A 12,489-nucleotide genomic window follows, 5' to 3' on the forward strand; every position below is an offset into this window, starting at 1 on the left:
AAGTGCACTCGCCAACAGGAGGCATTGCATTTTCCGACAAACTATGAAAAATAGTGCTTTAACAAAACGGGCAAAGGTTATAAATTGGCATCCAGGGAGTGTGTGTGCACAGTTTCGCAGCGACCGGGCCAACGGTGCCGGAGAGTAGCTGCTAACGGACGGACGGACGGACGGACGGACGGACAGGGTGCAAAACATACTCTCTCACCATGCCTTTCGGCCTGGCGGAGACAATAACAACAATATATCTTCCTTCCAGTATGGGTCTCTAAACCATCCAGCAAGACATAGAGTCACGACTCGCACAGTGACAGCTGCATGTGATTACAAAGGATGTTGTTGTGCAACCTTGAGGTGAGTGGAAATGTCAGTGAAGGGCTGTTCAAGAGACCAGTGAGTTCCCTTCAGGATTTCCTTTTTTCGATTGATTGAAAAAAGCATTATGCACACGCACACGCACACGCACACGCACACGCACACACACACACACACACACACACACACACACACAGGTCTCTCTACCTTGTTGTAGTAGCCATATGTGATGGCGTTGGGGTGGACTCCGGCCTTCTTCATCTCAAACAGGACCCTGACCGCCAGGACCGGCTGGCCGTACTGACCACACAGCTGCATCAGTACACGGTAGCACACCTGCGGACGACAGGAGGACACTGTTGTTGTTACCTTGTCCTCTCCATGTGCTAGAGAAGCAGTGTCTGTGGATGATGTTATTGATCCAACGTAACTCGCGTTGAGTCGGTTTAATTGAGTTGTTTGTGCTTGTGCGCACGACTGGGTGTAACGGTCAAACTGTTTTCTGGGCTTTTTTTATTAAGAGGACATGCTAGTCATGTTGAAATCCCCATTCATCAAAAGCTCAGAGGAGAGACCCAGCAAGGAATAATATTCCAAACATCTGGTTAGTATATCAGACATCCCACCTTTCCCGGAAGTTCCGGGAGACTCCCGGGAATTAGCGTCCGCTCCCCGGACGCCTGCGAGCCGTCATGAATGTCCCGCAAATGCCGACCAGGCGACCATAATTTTGTGGATTTGCCGGGAAAACGGTTTTACTGCTCAGTGCTCAGATCCGGTCTAGAGCCCAATTCGCACACATTAAGCACAATCTGCAACGCTGTAAATGTTTGTCCTTTTTTATTGGCTTCATAAAAAACAGCTACTGTACATATAACAAAGATACCACGCATTTCTCACCCTCTTTCCTCTAAACTGCAGTGCTGATGGTGGTTTATTTGGTAGCATTTTGTAGTGTGTGACTGACTGGTTTTACTTGCATTAATGTTCAACAATAAGGGAGAGCGGAGGTGAGCTGCGTGTGTCGTCAGTTTAATAGCCGCCCCTCCCCCCCCTCCGCAGCTCTACCAGTTCCAAGCAGCAGACAGACAGACAGGCAGTATCACAAGGTTAATTCACTCCTGGAAATTGATTTTCCCAGGGTGGGATGTCTGGTACATTAATGAGTTAGACTCAGTATAACTCATTAATATATATAACATGAATAACTGTAAGTCCATCAGTCTTGGTTATTTCATCCAGTTTAGTTGTGTTGACAGTTAGATCCTGCCTGGGTACCAGGAAATGCCTGGTAAATCCAAAGTGACACTTGCGACGAGGGTGACAATTGGATTGTAAGTGCTCGAACAAACTTTGTATGGGAAATTATTAGATGTAACAGTTTGTGAATGATGCACCAGTATAATGGTTAAGTGAGCTTAGCAGTGTGATGTTTAGTTGTGATTGGCGTAGCTATGTGGTTTGCTGCGATTGGCCTACTTCTGTGGGGGGCTGTGACTGGCGTTAGCAGCATCAGCTGAGCAGTGTGGTTTGTTGTGATTGGTCTATTTTTGCATGGATAGAGCTAGATAGACAAACCCTATTCTAGATGGGTGGCCCTTTGGTGCCACGCCGCAAAAAAACAAACCAATACCACATCATACTACACTACACCAAACCTGTGAAAGGGCAGATGAGTTAAGTTAAGTTGTGGCGAGTCGATTTCCTGTACCTCATCGGGGGGCTGCAGCTTCTTCACCTGCATCTTCCTGAGGACATCGTAGGCGGTGCGTAGCGCCCGCACCTTGGAGTGGCACACCTTGACATAAGCTGGCAGGCAGATGAACCACAGGCCATAGCAGTGACGCAACAGGCACTTGGACCACAGCTGGGGGATGGACGAGTATCTCTTGGAAATCTTCTGGGAAGACTTGATCTCCTGTGGGGGAGGGGTGGGGGTTGGTGGTAGTGTGAGCGGACAGCTGTTAAGTGTGTGTTGGTGGGTGGGTGTAAGTAGTAGAGTTACACGCCACGACGTGTGCGTGTTCATTTGTTGCACACGCTGACCTGTTTGGTGCGTCTAAACATGGGCGCAGGGCTCGTGGGACAGCTTTGGCGGGCAGCGAGGCGAGACAAAGGTATCCGTAGTCCTTCCATAGGGTCAAAGAGGTCCAAACTCAACACTGGGAAGCCATCGTATCTGGTGGACACAAACACATGCATGAACGAACACACACCAGATCAGTGGCAACAGGCAGGCACAAGTTTTCACACACAGACCTCTGGTACCGATTGGCGAAACATCCCTCTGGTTTTCTCCACAGCGATATTACACTTTGACAGAACACGTTTCACTTTCTAGGATGCTGTGAGGGGAATGTGTTGTTGGCCCAGGATATGGAGAACTGAGAGAAGCAGGAGATCCTTTTGGAACACCTGTTGTTAATCCCACAGTTTTGATGTATGTGTCATATAAGTGTGTCTGCTTTCTTCTCTAGTGGCAGCTCAAGGATGAGAGAATGGACCAGGCCAAGTCAAGTTGAAGGCACCCATACTGCTGCGAGCAATGCCTTTATGTGCTCTTAAAGAGCTACGCTTTTGTGCGTAGCTGTGCGTCCTTCGGGGGAAAAGACATGCCCCTGTACCAAGCTCAGAAGTATTCTGTTCTGAGGGTCTGATAAGAATAGTTTGTGTTGAATGATATGAAAAATGTATGTAATGTAAGTCAATGCAACAAAAAGATTCTTACTTTCAGTGTCAACTGTGTCAGGGAAAAAATGTATAGCTCCAAATCATCACTTTACTGTACATTTCTTTGTTGTGTGGTCTATTCAGAAGTCAGATTTCAGAGCAAACGGATGGAACATGTATATGAAAACATGTACTGTATACATAATCCACACAATGTATGCATAACATGAAAACATTTGGACATTTCAAATATAATATGGTCCATACATAATATTGAAATGTCACTTTTACTAAGATGTTGTCTTTGTCTGACAAGCCACAGCCATTCCGTACTTTATTGTATTCATATTGAGTCAACAGTGTCAACAGTGATTTCAACTCTTAACTCCTAGCCTGCAACCCTCTTGGCAGTAGTCTCTATTCCCAGTATGTGATCTGGCATGCCAGCTGCACTTCAATCAGCCTCCTCCAGAGAAATTAGCTTTTTTGGGCACGCTCAGTTCAATTTACTCTCTCTTCCATCTTGTGCTCATTTTTGCCAGGAGGACACGTACTGTATGTCACATTGAATGCCACTTATCATCCAACCAATGCAATCGGTCTTGTTGAAATTTTACGTCCATTGCAAATTGAATATCTGCACTTTGATGTTCTATGTTCTATTACCCCTGCACCGTTTATACAGCTGTGTTATTATGATAATAAACGGGAGAAGCTCGACTGCATTCTTCATTTGTATAATTGGTGCTTAGTTTAAAGTTTAGCAGTTTGTTCAGAGAGTGGAAAATGTATAATAATGGTAGCTTTATTATTCTAGCACCTACTACTATAGCCAGAAAGGCGCAGTTTAATCCATCTAGACCGGGAACGCAGGTGTGTCATTTTAAGATTTATTTGGCTATTCAAAAAATAGCAGATCTACAAGCTCATAGCGCGGCACTGTATGAGCTTGTAGATCTGCTATTTGTGCAAATCTTTGAATATATATATTTTTAAAGCAAACATTTGCAACTCAAATCTTTGCATCTGGGGATCTCTGGAACAACATATTTTGAGATTTTAGTTTTTTTTAATATTATTAATATTTTTTATATTTTTTATATTTTTATATTTTTATATTTTTATATTTTTATATTTTTATATTTTTATATTTTTAATATTTTTATATTTTTATATTTTTCATATTTCTATATTTTTTATGTTAAAAAAAAAGTATTTCGGAAACATTTTTAGAATCGGCCTCAGGTCTTAATGGGTTAACAGGATGAATTTGCATACATTTATTCATGATAGTGGCTTTGCGTGTTACAGTACCTGTAGCAGAGAGGATGCTCCTCCCCGCCAGGAAGAGGTGGCAACTCCGGGGGTGTGATGAACACCGTGTGCTCGCTGCGCTGTGATTCGTCATACTCTATCAGCCTGGTCTCCTCTGGCCTATCGCTGTCCACCTGGGGAGAGGAGCACACACAGTGGATATTTTTGCAGTGTCATTGCAATCATGTTTCCTTACAAGCCGTTTTTGTATGCAAATGATGATGTATGACATTTGTATGACATACATCATCATTTGCATTAACCCGCGATTCTTAAAAATGTTTTCTAAATCCTAACTTTTTTTTGAAAAAAATCCCCACATTTTTTTTCACGATTTTTCAAAAATAGCAGATCTACAAGCTCATAGCGCGGCACTCGGTGCCGCGCTATGACCTTGTATATCTGCTATTTTTTAATAGCCAAAGAAATCTAAAGTGACACAGATGCGTTCCAGGTCTTGAAATCCATCCAAAAACATTTTATGCTTCAATGAGGTGCCACGGTTTTGGACCAAAAGAAGGAATGAATCCGATAAACAGTGATGGAAGAATTGATAGCTGGCTTTTTGATGCCTTATGCCTTGTAAAAAACACAACACAAAAGAACAGCTGGTACAGCTTCCCACAGGAATACTGTGGTAATATTTTTCGAAACTACAATCCAACACAATCCAAAAGTTATTTGAACCAGATTGGCAGATCTTTTTTATAGTACGGACTTCATTACCATCACCTCTTGTGAAACTTGTGGATTGTAACCTTAAAACTAAAGCGGTATGTTTACTTATGCTTATGCTGAGGAGACTCTGTACTCGCACTGTATTATGTGTGTGAAACAGACACCCAGGCACACACACCGTTACTTTTTTTTCTGTGTATAAAGTATTGACAAAACTAATCAGAAACAAATAAGCTGACCTGCTAAACCACATGAAGTCAATACAACCTCATTTACTCTGGTTCCAATTATTTAACTGTAAAAATTAAACGGGTAATGAAGGTGGAGGAGATATGCATCAATACTACCGTATTATATTACTATTTATGTTGTATCTGTGAATAGTACCATGCCACAGTACTAATGCTCTTTGACTTTGTCATGCTGGAAGAAGGATGTCCCTTACACTACCATCTGTAATCACTCTTATCTCTCTTGTTCACGTCAATATTTTCCCCTGTTGAAGACTCTCTGCAGGCTGCAAAGAACTAGCAATATGAAGGAAAAATAAATTTGATTTCGTCGTGCTTTGCTACGAATTGTGAAAGCTCAGCTGTAGCTTTGCGTTTCTCTCTGAGGAACCGGCTTCCAGCCGCGTGGCGCGCTGAAGCTTGACACAGAATAATTTGCTTCAAAATTACAAATTGAAAAATGGACGTTGACTGAGGTTATAAGCAGTGGTGGAAAACATCTAAGTACATTTACTTAAGTACTGTACTTAAGTACAATTTTGAGGTATTTGTACTTTACTTGAGTATTTCCAATTTCCAATACTTTTACTTCTACTCCACTACATCTCAGAGGCAAATATTGTAATTTTACTCTACTACAATTATTTGAAAACGTATTTACTAGTTACTAGTTACTTTGCAGATATAAATTATTACATTTCTAAAACATACATTATCCACTTTAGCCCTATTTTATAACATAGGTTATTTGAAAATAGCGTGAGCTTGTAGATCTGCTATTTTCAAACATTTTAGTACTTTTACTTTTGGTACTTTAAGTACATTTTGATACCAATACTTTTGTACTTTTACTCAAGTACGTTTTTAATTCTACTACTACTACTACTACTTGTAACGGAGCACTTCTACATTGCAGTATTGATACTTTTGCTTAAGTAAAACATTTGAGTACTTTTTCCACCACTGGCTATAAGCAATAAGAATAAAAATAAAACACACATTGGACCTGCTCTCTTGCTCAGATGAAAAGAAGGTCATGGCCTTGCAACATACAGGAGAAAGAGACAATATTTGAGCATGCTACAGTACATCTAAAAAAAAGGAAACAAAAAGTGCAAAAGGGCAACCTGTTGGTTGTACTAGTTAGCATGCTTACCACACACAGTATGAAGGTCATTCCTTGTCTCTACACCCTCCTTCTTGGTGCAAATATGTATTAAAAATGATATCATAAAATAAAAGTAATTATAAAGTATAGTTATTTATTATAAATGTATGTTTGCACATGCAAACATACACGGTTGAGTAAAAATACTATTTTAAATCCAATTGGGATCATTGTGAACGTGAGTATTGAATACAGAGCACTGTTCAAAAACACCAAACAGTGGACAGATGGACAACATATTGATCAGTGTGAGCACTATTTGTCCTTCAGGACCTCATATCTAGGACTACTGCATGGGGAAACCGAGCCCATGTGTAGAGAGCATATTTTCCTACAGTACACACACATCTGCTACGATAAACATCTCCAACAAGACAACAACACGACGCAAGGTGCAGACGCAAACAGTTCTGCTCTTCGCCGATTCGCGAGGGTTTCCCTGAGGTTTCAGTAAGCTATGTAAAGCTACAATTTAGCTTCTTTTTTTTTTACAGCATTTCATGACAAATGTGCAGTCTATAATGGAAAACATTTGTTAAACCAGGCCGATTCTTACTAATGTCTTCTAAATCCAAACTAAACTTTCTACATCAGTGGTTCTCAAACCTTTTCTTGTCAAGGATTTAGAATTATATGTTTTTGGCCGCCGACCCCATCTCAAAATGTTTTGTTCCAGGGACCCCCCAGAAGCAAATATTTGAGTTAAAAATTTTCGCTTTAAAAGAATATAAAAATATTAACTTGTACACATTTTCTCGATTTTTCAAAAATAGCAGATCTACAAGCACTCGGTGCCGCGCTACGAGCTTGTAGATCTGCTATTTTTGAAAAGCGAAAGTGTAAAAGAATGCTTTTTAGCTCAAATAAAAAAATGACACAGATGCGTTCCAGGTCTCAATGGGTTAATCACAGAACACAACCATTTACTAAATTCTGCAAACTACATGCAAGAGTTGAAGAGTGCTTCTTAGACAAATTCAATTATTCAACATTTCCAGTAACGCTTCAAAAGTGGATAATATATGAGTAGGAGTTACTGGATGTGTAAGAGAGCCTGAACAGTGAACACTGATGGACAGCTGTGAGGACACAGGGTCTCAGGAGCGTTTCCTCTGCCAGTTCACACACACACATCAAAGCCCAAACACAACTACACACAGCTGTTGAGTCAGGAACTCGTTGCCTTACTTCTTTTGTCTGTTTAAAGAATGTTCAGTTCAGCTGCTTCCGATATGCTCTCTCCCTCTCCAAGGGAATGTAGGCCTGTGTGCGTGTGTGTGCGTGTGTGTGTGTGTGTGTGTGTGTGTGTGTGTGTGTGTGTGTGTGTGTGTGTGTGTGTGTGTGTGTGTGTGTGTGTGTGTGAGAGAGAGAGAAAGAAAGTGAGCTAAAGAGATAAAGTATGTTGAATAGTTAGTTGATTTGACACTTCAGGTCATTAGAGTCACTCTTCACTCTTTACTAATTACGAACTCGTTAATGACTACTTAATAACTACTAAAGACATTTTGAATACAAGTCTTGATGCTTTGAGTAAAGCACTTTGTGGTTGAAATGTGCTATGCAAATAAACTTGCCTTGTCTTGTATACAAAAGAGAGAGTTTGTGGATGTGTGTAAATACTGTAATGTGAGCAAGACTGTGTGAGAGAGAGGAAGAGGGATTAAGAGAAAGAGAAAAGAGCTGTCTCCAATATTACCTAAATCAGGGGTTCCCAACCACCGGTCCACGGACCGGCACACGTACCACCGGTCCGCGAGAAGGCGGCCGGGAATTCCAAGCTTATGGATTGTACAATATGCGCGGGCAACGCTGAGTCTATAACCTTGCGTCACCAGGATTTCACAAACAAGGGAGAAAATCTGAGTCGGTCACATGTCCAAGGATTCGTCGGTGATGTCACATCACTGACGAATCCTTGAGTATCTTTATAACCAACTTTCGAACATAATGGCGTACTATGTCCGTGCTACTTTCCGTGTTGCATGGCAGTGACATCACTGTCGAATCCTTGGTATCTTTATCCTAGCCTTTCGTTTTATGAACTGTCAGCCGGTCCGTGGTAATAACAGAAAGGTTGGGGACCCCTGACCTAAATCCCACCGGTGTCCCTGTGTGTTGTGTGTAAGGAACAGAAACACTATGTGTAAGTGTTCAGGCATGTGTGTGTTTCTGTGTGTGTGCACATGGTGTGTGTGTGTGTGAGTGTGAGTGTGTGTGTGTGTGTGTGTGTGTGTGTGTGTGTGTGTGTGTGTGTGTGTGTGTGTGTGTGTGTGTGTGTGTGTGTGTGTGTGCGTGCGTGCGTGCGTGCGTGCGTGCGTGCGTGCGTGCGTGCGTGCGTGCGTGCGTGCGTGCGTGCGTGCGTGCGTGCGTGCGTGCGTGCATGCGTGTGCGCAAAGACATTGACTGGCTGTGTGGTCTGAGTTCCTCTCCTCCTCCCTCCCTCTCTCCCCCAGAGGAGCCTAGGTGGCTCATAATCCTGTGAGGTTGCAGCGCGGTGCAAACAGTCTCAGGGATTAATGGTCCACAAAGCTGCCGCCCAGGAATGACATGGAGCCATGGCTCTGACTACAGGCTCCGGGGCTAAGTTCAGCCTCAAAGAATACACACTGTAAATACGAGAGGGCAAACCATGGCAGATCACAATGCCCCTCACAATAGGCTCTATGCACAGCAGCCATATAGAGCACCGAAGTCTGACGTAATTTACACATCCTACCTGGGTCGTAGTTTTCCCCCCCCGTTCTGAATTCCCATAGACGTGTTTAAATATTGCGTCAAATAAGAACTGTGTTCCAAAAATAAACAAATGACCCCTGCGGTTTTACTCTTATGGATATGAACCATCAACTGACGGTGGGAAAACGCTAATGTTACTTCCGACGAATTAGTAAAATTTTCGCCAGAAACAGACTGTTTCAAAAACTGACTATCATAAACGATACAGAGCCACCTCCATGACAATATCGCTGAGAGAGTTTGTTTATTTTTGGACCACAATTCTTATATGAGACGATTCTAAGATGACCCAATGTTATTCTCCATAGCGAAATTACTTTACGAACCAGGGGATGGACGAGTGACGTCAGGACTTCTGTACTCTATTGTGAAGACATTCACAGGTGTTACCAATGATACTAATGAAGGCTCTGTTCCATTCTGGTCAAACAGTCAGGGTGCTGATATTGTGCATGTTGGATCACTGGAAACACTAGAAGCCACCGCTACTGCTACACCAGTGGGTCTAAAATTTGGTTCCAGGGACCCTCATGGTTCCTTAAGGGGGTTCCAAATGGCCTCTTACGGGTGTGTAACTCTGAGAGTGTACACTGAGAGTGTACACTCTCAAAGAGTTATGGGGGTCGTGGAAATGAAAAATCTGAGAACCACTGTGCTACACTACAGAGCCTTCATTAGTATCATTGGTAACAGCTGTGAAGGATGTGATAAATCTTCCTCTTTTTCTAATTATTTAACATTTACTAGATAACATTTAATTTAATTACACTTTCAGGGGCTAGTTCTGGTTGAATAAGAAGATGTTGAATTTTTCATGGAAAGTTTATTTATTGATGACTTTAATAATAGAGTGCATCTCTCTGCCAGCGTTATGCAATAACTAATCTAATAATAGATGTGCTAAGAAACCATGCCAACCCGCTCCCTCGATCAATACATTTGATCTTATCTAAATGATTCCACTATGTGTCAGCAACGGTCAAGATACACAGACAGACACCCGATTCATAATGCGTTATAAAAGTCTACTGCAGACACCAGAAACAAGAGATATGAGTCAAAGAAGCCCCTGGCCTTTTATGATGGCAAACAATAGCATTTAACTTCCGCCGCACTAACACATTCTGATAGAGCTACCTGTGCACACGAGCACACAGATGTCAAACCACTCGATTGGATGCCGGTCTTGCCAGACTCACACCGTCTCTGCACAGGTGGATGGGACTTTAAACTGGAAACAACTCAGGACTTACTGTACATCTCAATCAGGACATTGGGAGGCACTGAGACGAGAAAAAAAAGCCCTTGCTAGCTCGAAGTGGCACGCATGGGGGATCAGTCAATCTGCATCTCCAGTCAAACTGCTGTTAACAGTAAATTAAGAGATGGGTTCATGTTGGTAAAAGCCGACGGTGATAATCAAAGGCTCCTAAGGATTCCAACTGTGTGCTTTGTATGGAACTCATGGATTGATGGCAGGGTAGGACAGCTCATAATCATCCAAACCTAGCATACGGCTAGAAGCCTGCGAGGTCTGGTGCACAGCGATACGTGGCCTTTTTCCAGACATTGTGAGAAGATTTATGGCAGGCTCAAAAGTTTGTTTGTTTTCTGTGATGAGCTATTTTAAATCAGACTATTTGTCCTATGGGATCAACCGAGTTTTGTCTTATTTTATCCTCTTACTGCACAAAGCTAATTTATCCATTTGTAAGTACTGTAACCTAAGCCACATCTACACTGAATGCATGGAGAGGATAGAAATACACCAAAAGAGACGACAATGGAGTCCACTTACCTTGCCTCCTTTGTCTGCACTGCGCTCTGAGCTGTAGAGCTGCTCACGATCAGAGGCAGGCGGAAGAAGAGAAAGAGAAACAGAAGGAAAAAGGGGACAGGAGGTTTTAACGAGAAACAAGCAGGAGGGAAACAAGGAAGACATTCAGTAGTAGAGGGTTCGCACTAGATAGAGAAGAACATTAAAGCCTCACTCACTTTATCCACACAGTCGTCAAAGAAGGCCAGGCTGGCATCTTTGTCACTGACGAAGGAGCATTCCTCGATGAAGCGGATGAACATCTGGGTTTTGGTCATCATGGAGTAGAACTTCTGGTGGGAGCGGTCGCGACTCTTCAGGAATCCTGGTGGTGGTGGAGGGCAGGGGGGGGGGGATAGGGTCAAGATAATGGGTTACACACCTTATTCCCCCCCAAAACAAGGGATAATTTCCCTTCTCCACCCTTCTCCCCTTACCAGAATGTTTGTGTTCTATCGGGATTAACCCCCAACCTCACCCATATCATGCACAAAACCCTTTCACCCTTCCATACTTCAACCACAAGTTATATATTCGTTTTGGAGCATACATTAGAAATTGTCTATGCCATTACAAAATAATATTTAGAATATTTGCATATTTTCGAGGTATTTTCTTGTACACTATTGACTTTTCCAACATGAAATGTGCTATTTAAACACAGTTCAATTTTACTTGAGCGGAATATACACATACATGGCTTGTTAAAAAGGAGCGTTAAGCCCAGCTTAAAGAGCAAAGATACATTCTATTCACTTTGGGACAGCACAGAAGTGTTAGCATGCTGGGTGTTGTTAGATAATAGTACCAAGTGTATTAACTCATACTCCAAAAACTTAAAACAAATCATCTAATACAACAAGTTCCTCCTTTACAAGAAGTCCTAAGGGGGCCCTTCCCGAAACGTCTAATACAATCATTGTAAAACAAAATCCTTCAGCCAACCAACGACCCTGTGTGAAAGGTCACATTCGTCTTGTTCTGGACAACGCAGCTTATTAGTATAATGGCTGATTAGGGAGTCACAACAAGATGGTGAATGGCTTCCCTAACGTGTGTCGAAAAGCAGCTGCGGTGAGTAATGGGCCAATGGGTGCCATGGGATAGACAGCAGGATGAATGGCTATTGGCTCGGCGTGCGGCAATGTAAGCCAAGTGCCAGGTCGTGTCCCTGCTGAGTAGTGCTGCGCTAGAACTGACGGAAACACCACAACTTAACACACAAGCACACACACAAACCTAGACGACGACACACACACACACACACACCCCCCCACACACACACACACACACACACACACACACACACACACACACACACACACACACACACACACACACACACACACACACACACACACACACACACACACACACACAACTATTACCACCTGTGCAACGATTTGACCTTTAACAGCTGAACAGTAAGGCCACCTGACATGCCACCAATGACATTATACAAATTCACTGACGGCTCCTGCTGGGAATGTTGTGTAACTGTGTACAGTATACGTCACATTGAGGGCGTTTTGGAAAGGAGCGTTCAGTGCATTTCAGAGCCC

At 42.6% G+C, this 12,489-nt stretch overlaps 1 protein-coding gene across 7 annotated transcripts in view; it reads right to left on the reverse strand.

The window, feature by feature from the left end:
* The window catches only part of LOC308091305 (C-myc promoter-binding protein-like), a 296,959-nt gene that overhangs the window by 241,454 nt on the left and 43,016 nt on the right, over positions 1–12,489 (reverse strand). For 5 of the 7 annotated variants that reach the window (XR_013933693.1, XR_013933694.1, XM_080436801.1 and 2 more), the window contains exons 13-18: positions 11,107–11,252; positions 10,910–10,948; positions 4,300–4,433; positions 2,362–2,494; positions 2,027–2,233; positions 523–651 (exon numbers count right to left, since the gene is read on the reverse strand). Coding sequence is in view for 5 of the 7 variants with exons in the window: in XM_080436801.1 (XP_080292927.1) it covers positions 523–651; positions 2,027–2,233; positions 2,362–2,494; positions 4,300–4,433; positions 10,910–10,948; positions 11,107–11,252 (788 nt within the window). In the remaining 2 variants the exon portion in view is untranslated. The remainder of the gene's footprint in view (positions 1–522; positions 652–2,026; positions 2,234–2,361; positions 2,495–4,299; positions 4,434–10,909; positions 10,949–11,106; positions 11,253–12,489) is intronic. The other 2 variants (XM_080436802.1, XM_080436800.1) reach the window with 1 other exon arrangement.

This window comes from Gymnoscopelus braueri, assembly GCF_963280865.1.
Source record: "Gymnoscopelus braueri genome assembly, chromosome: 1".
NCBI lineage: Eukaryota > Metazoa > Chordata > Actinopteri > Myctophiformes > Myctophidae > Gymnoscopelus > Gymnoscopelus braueri.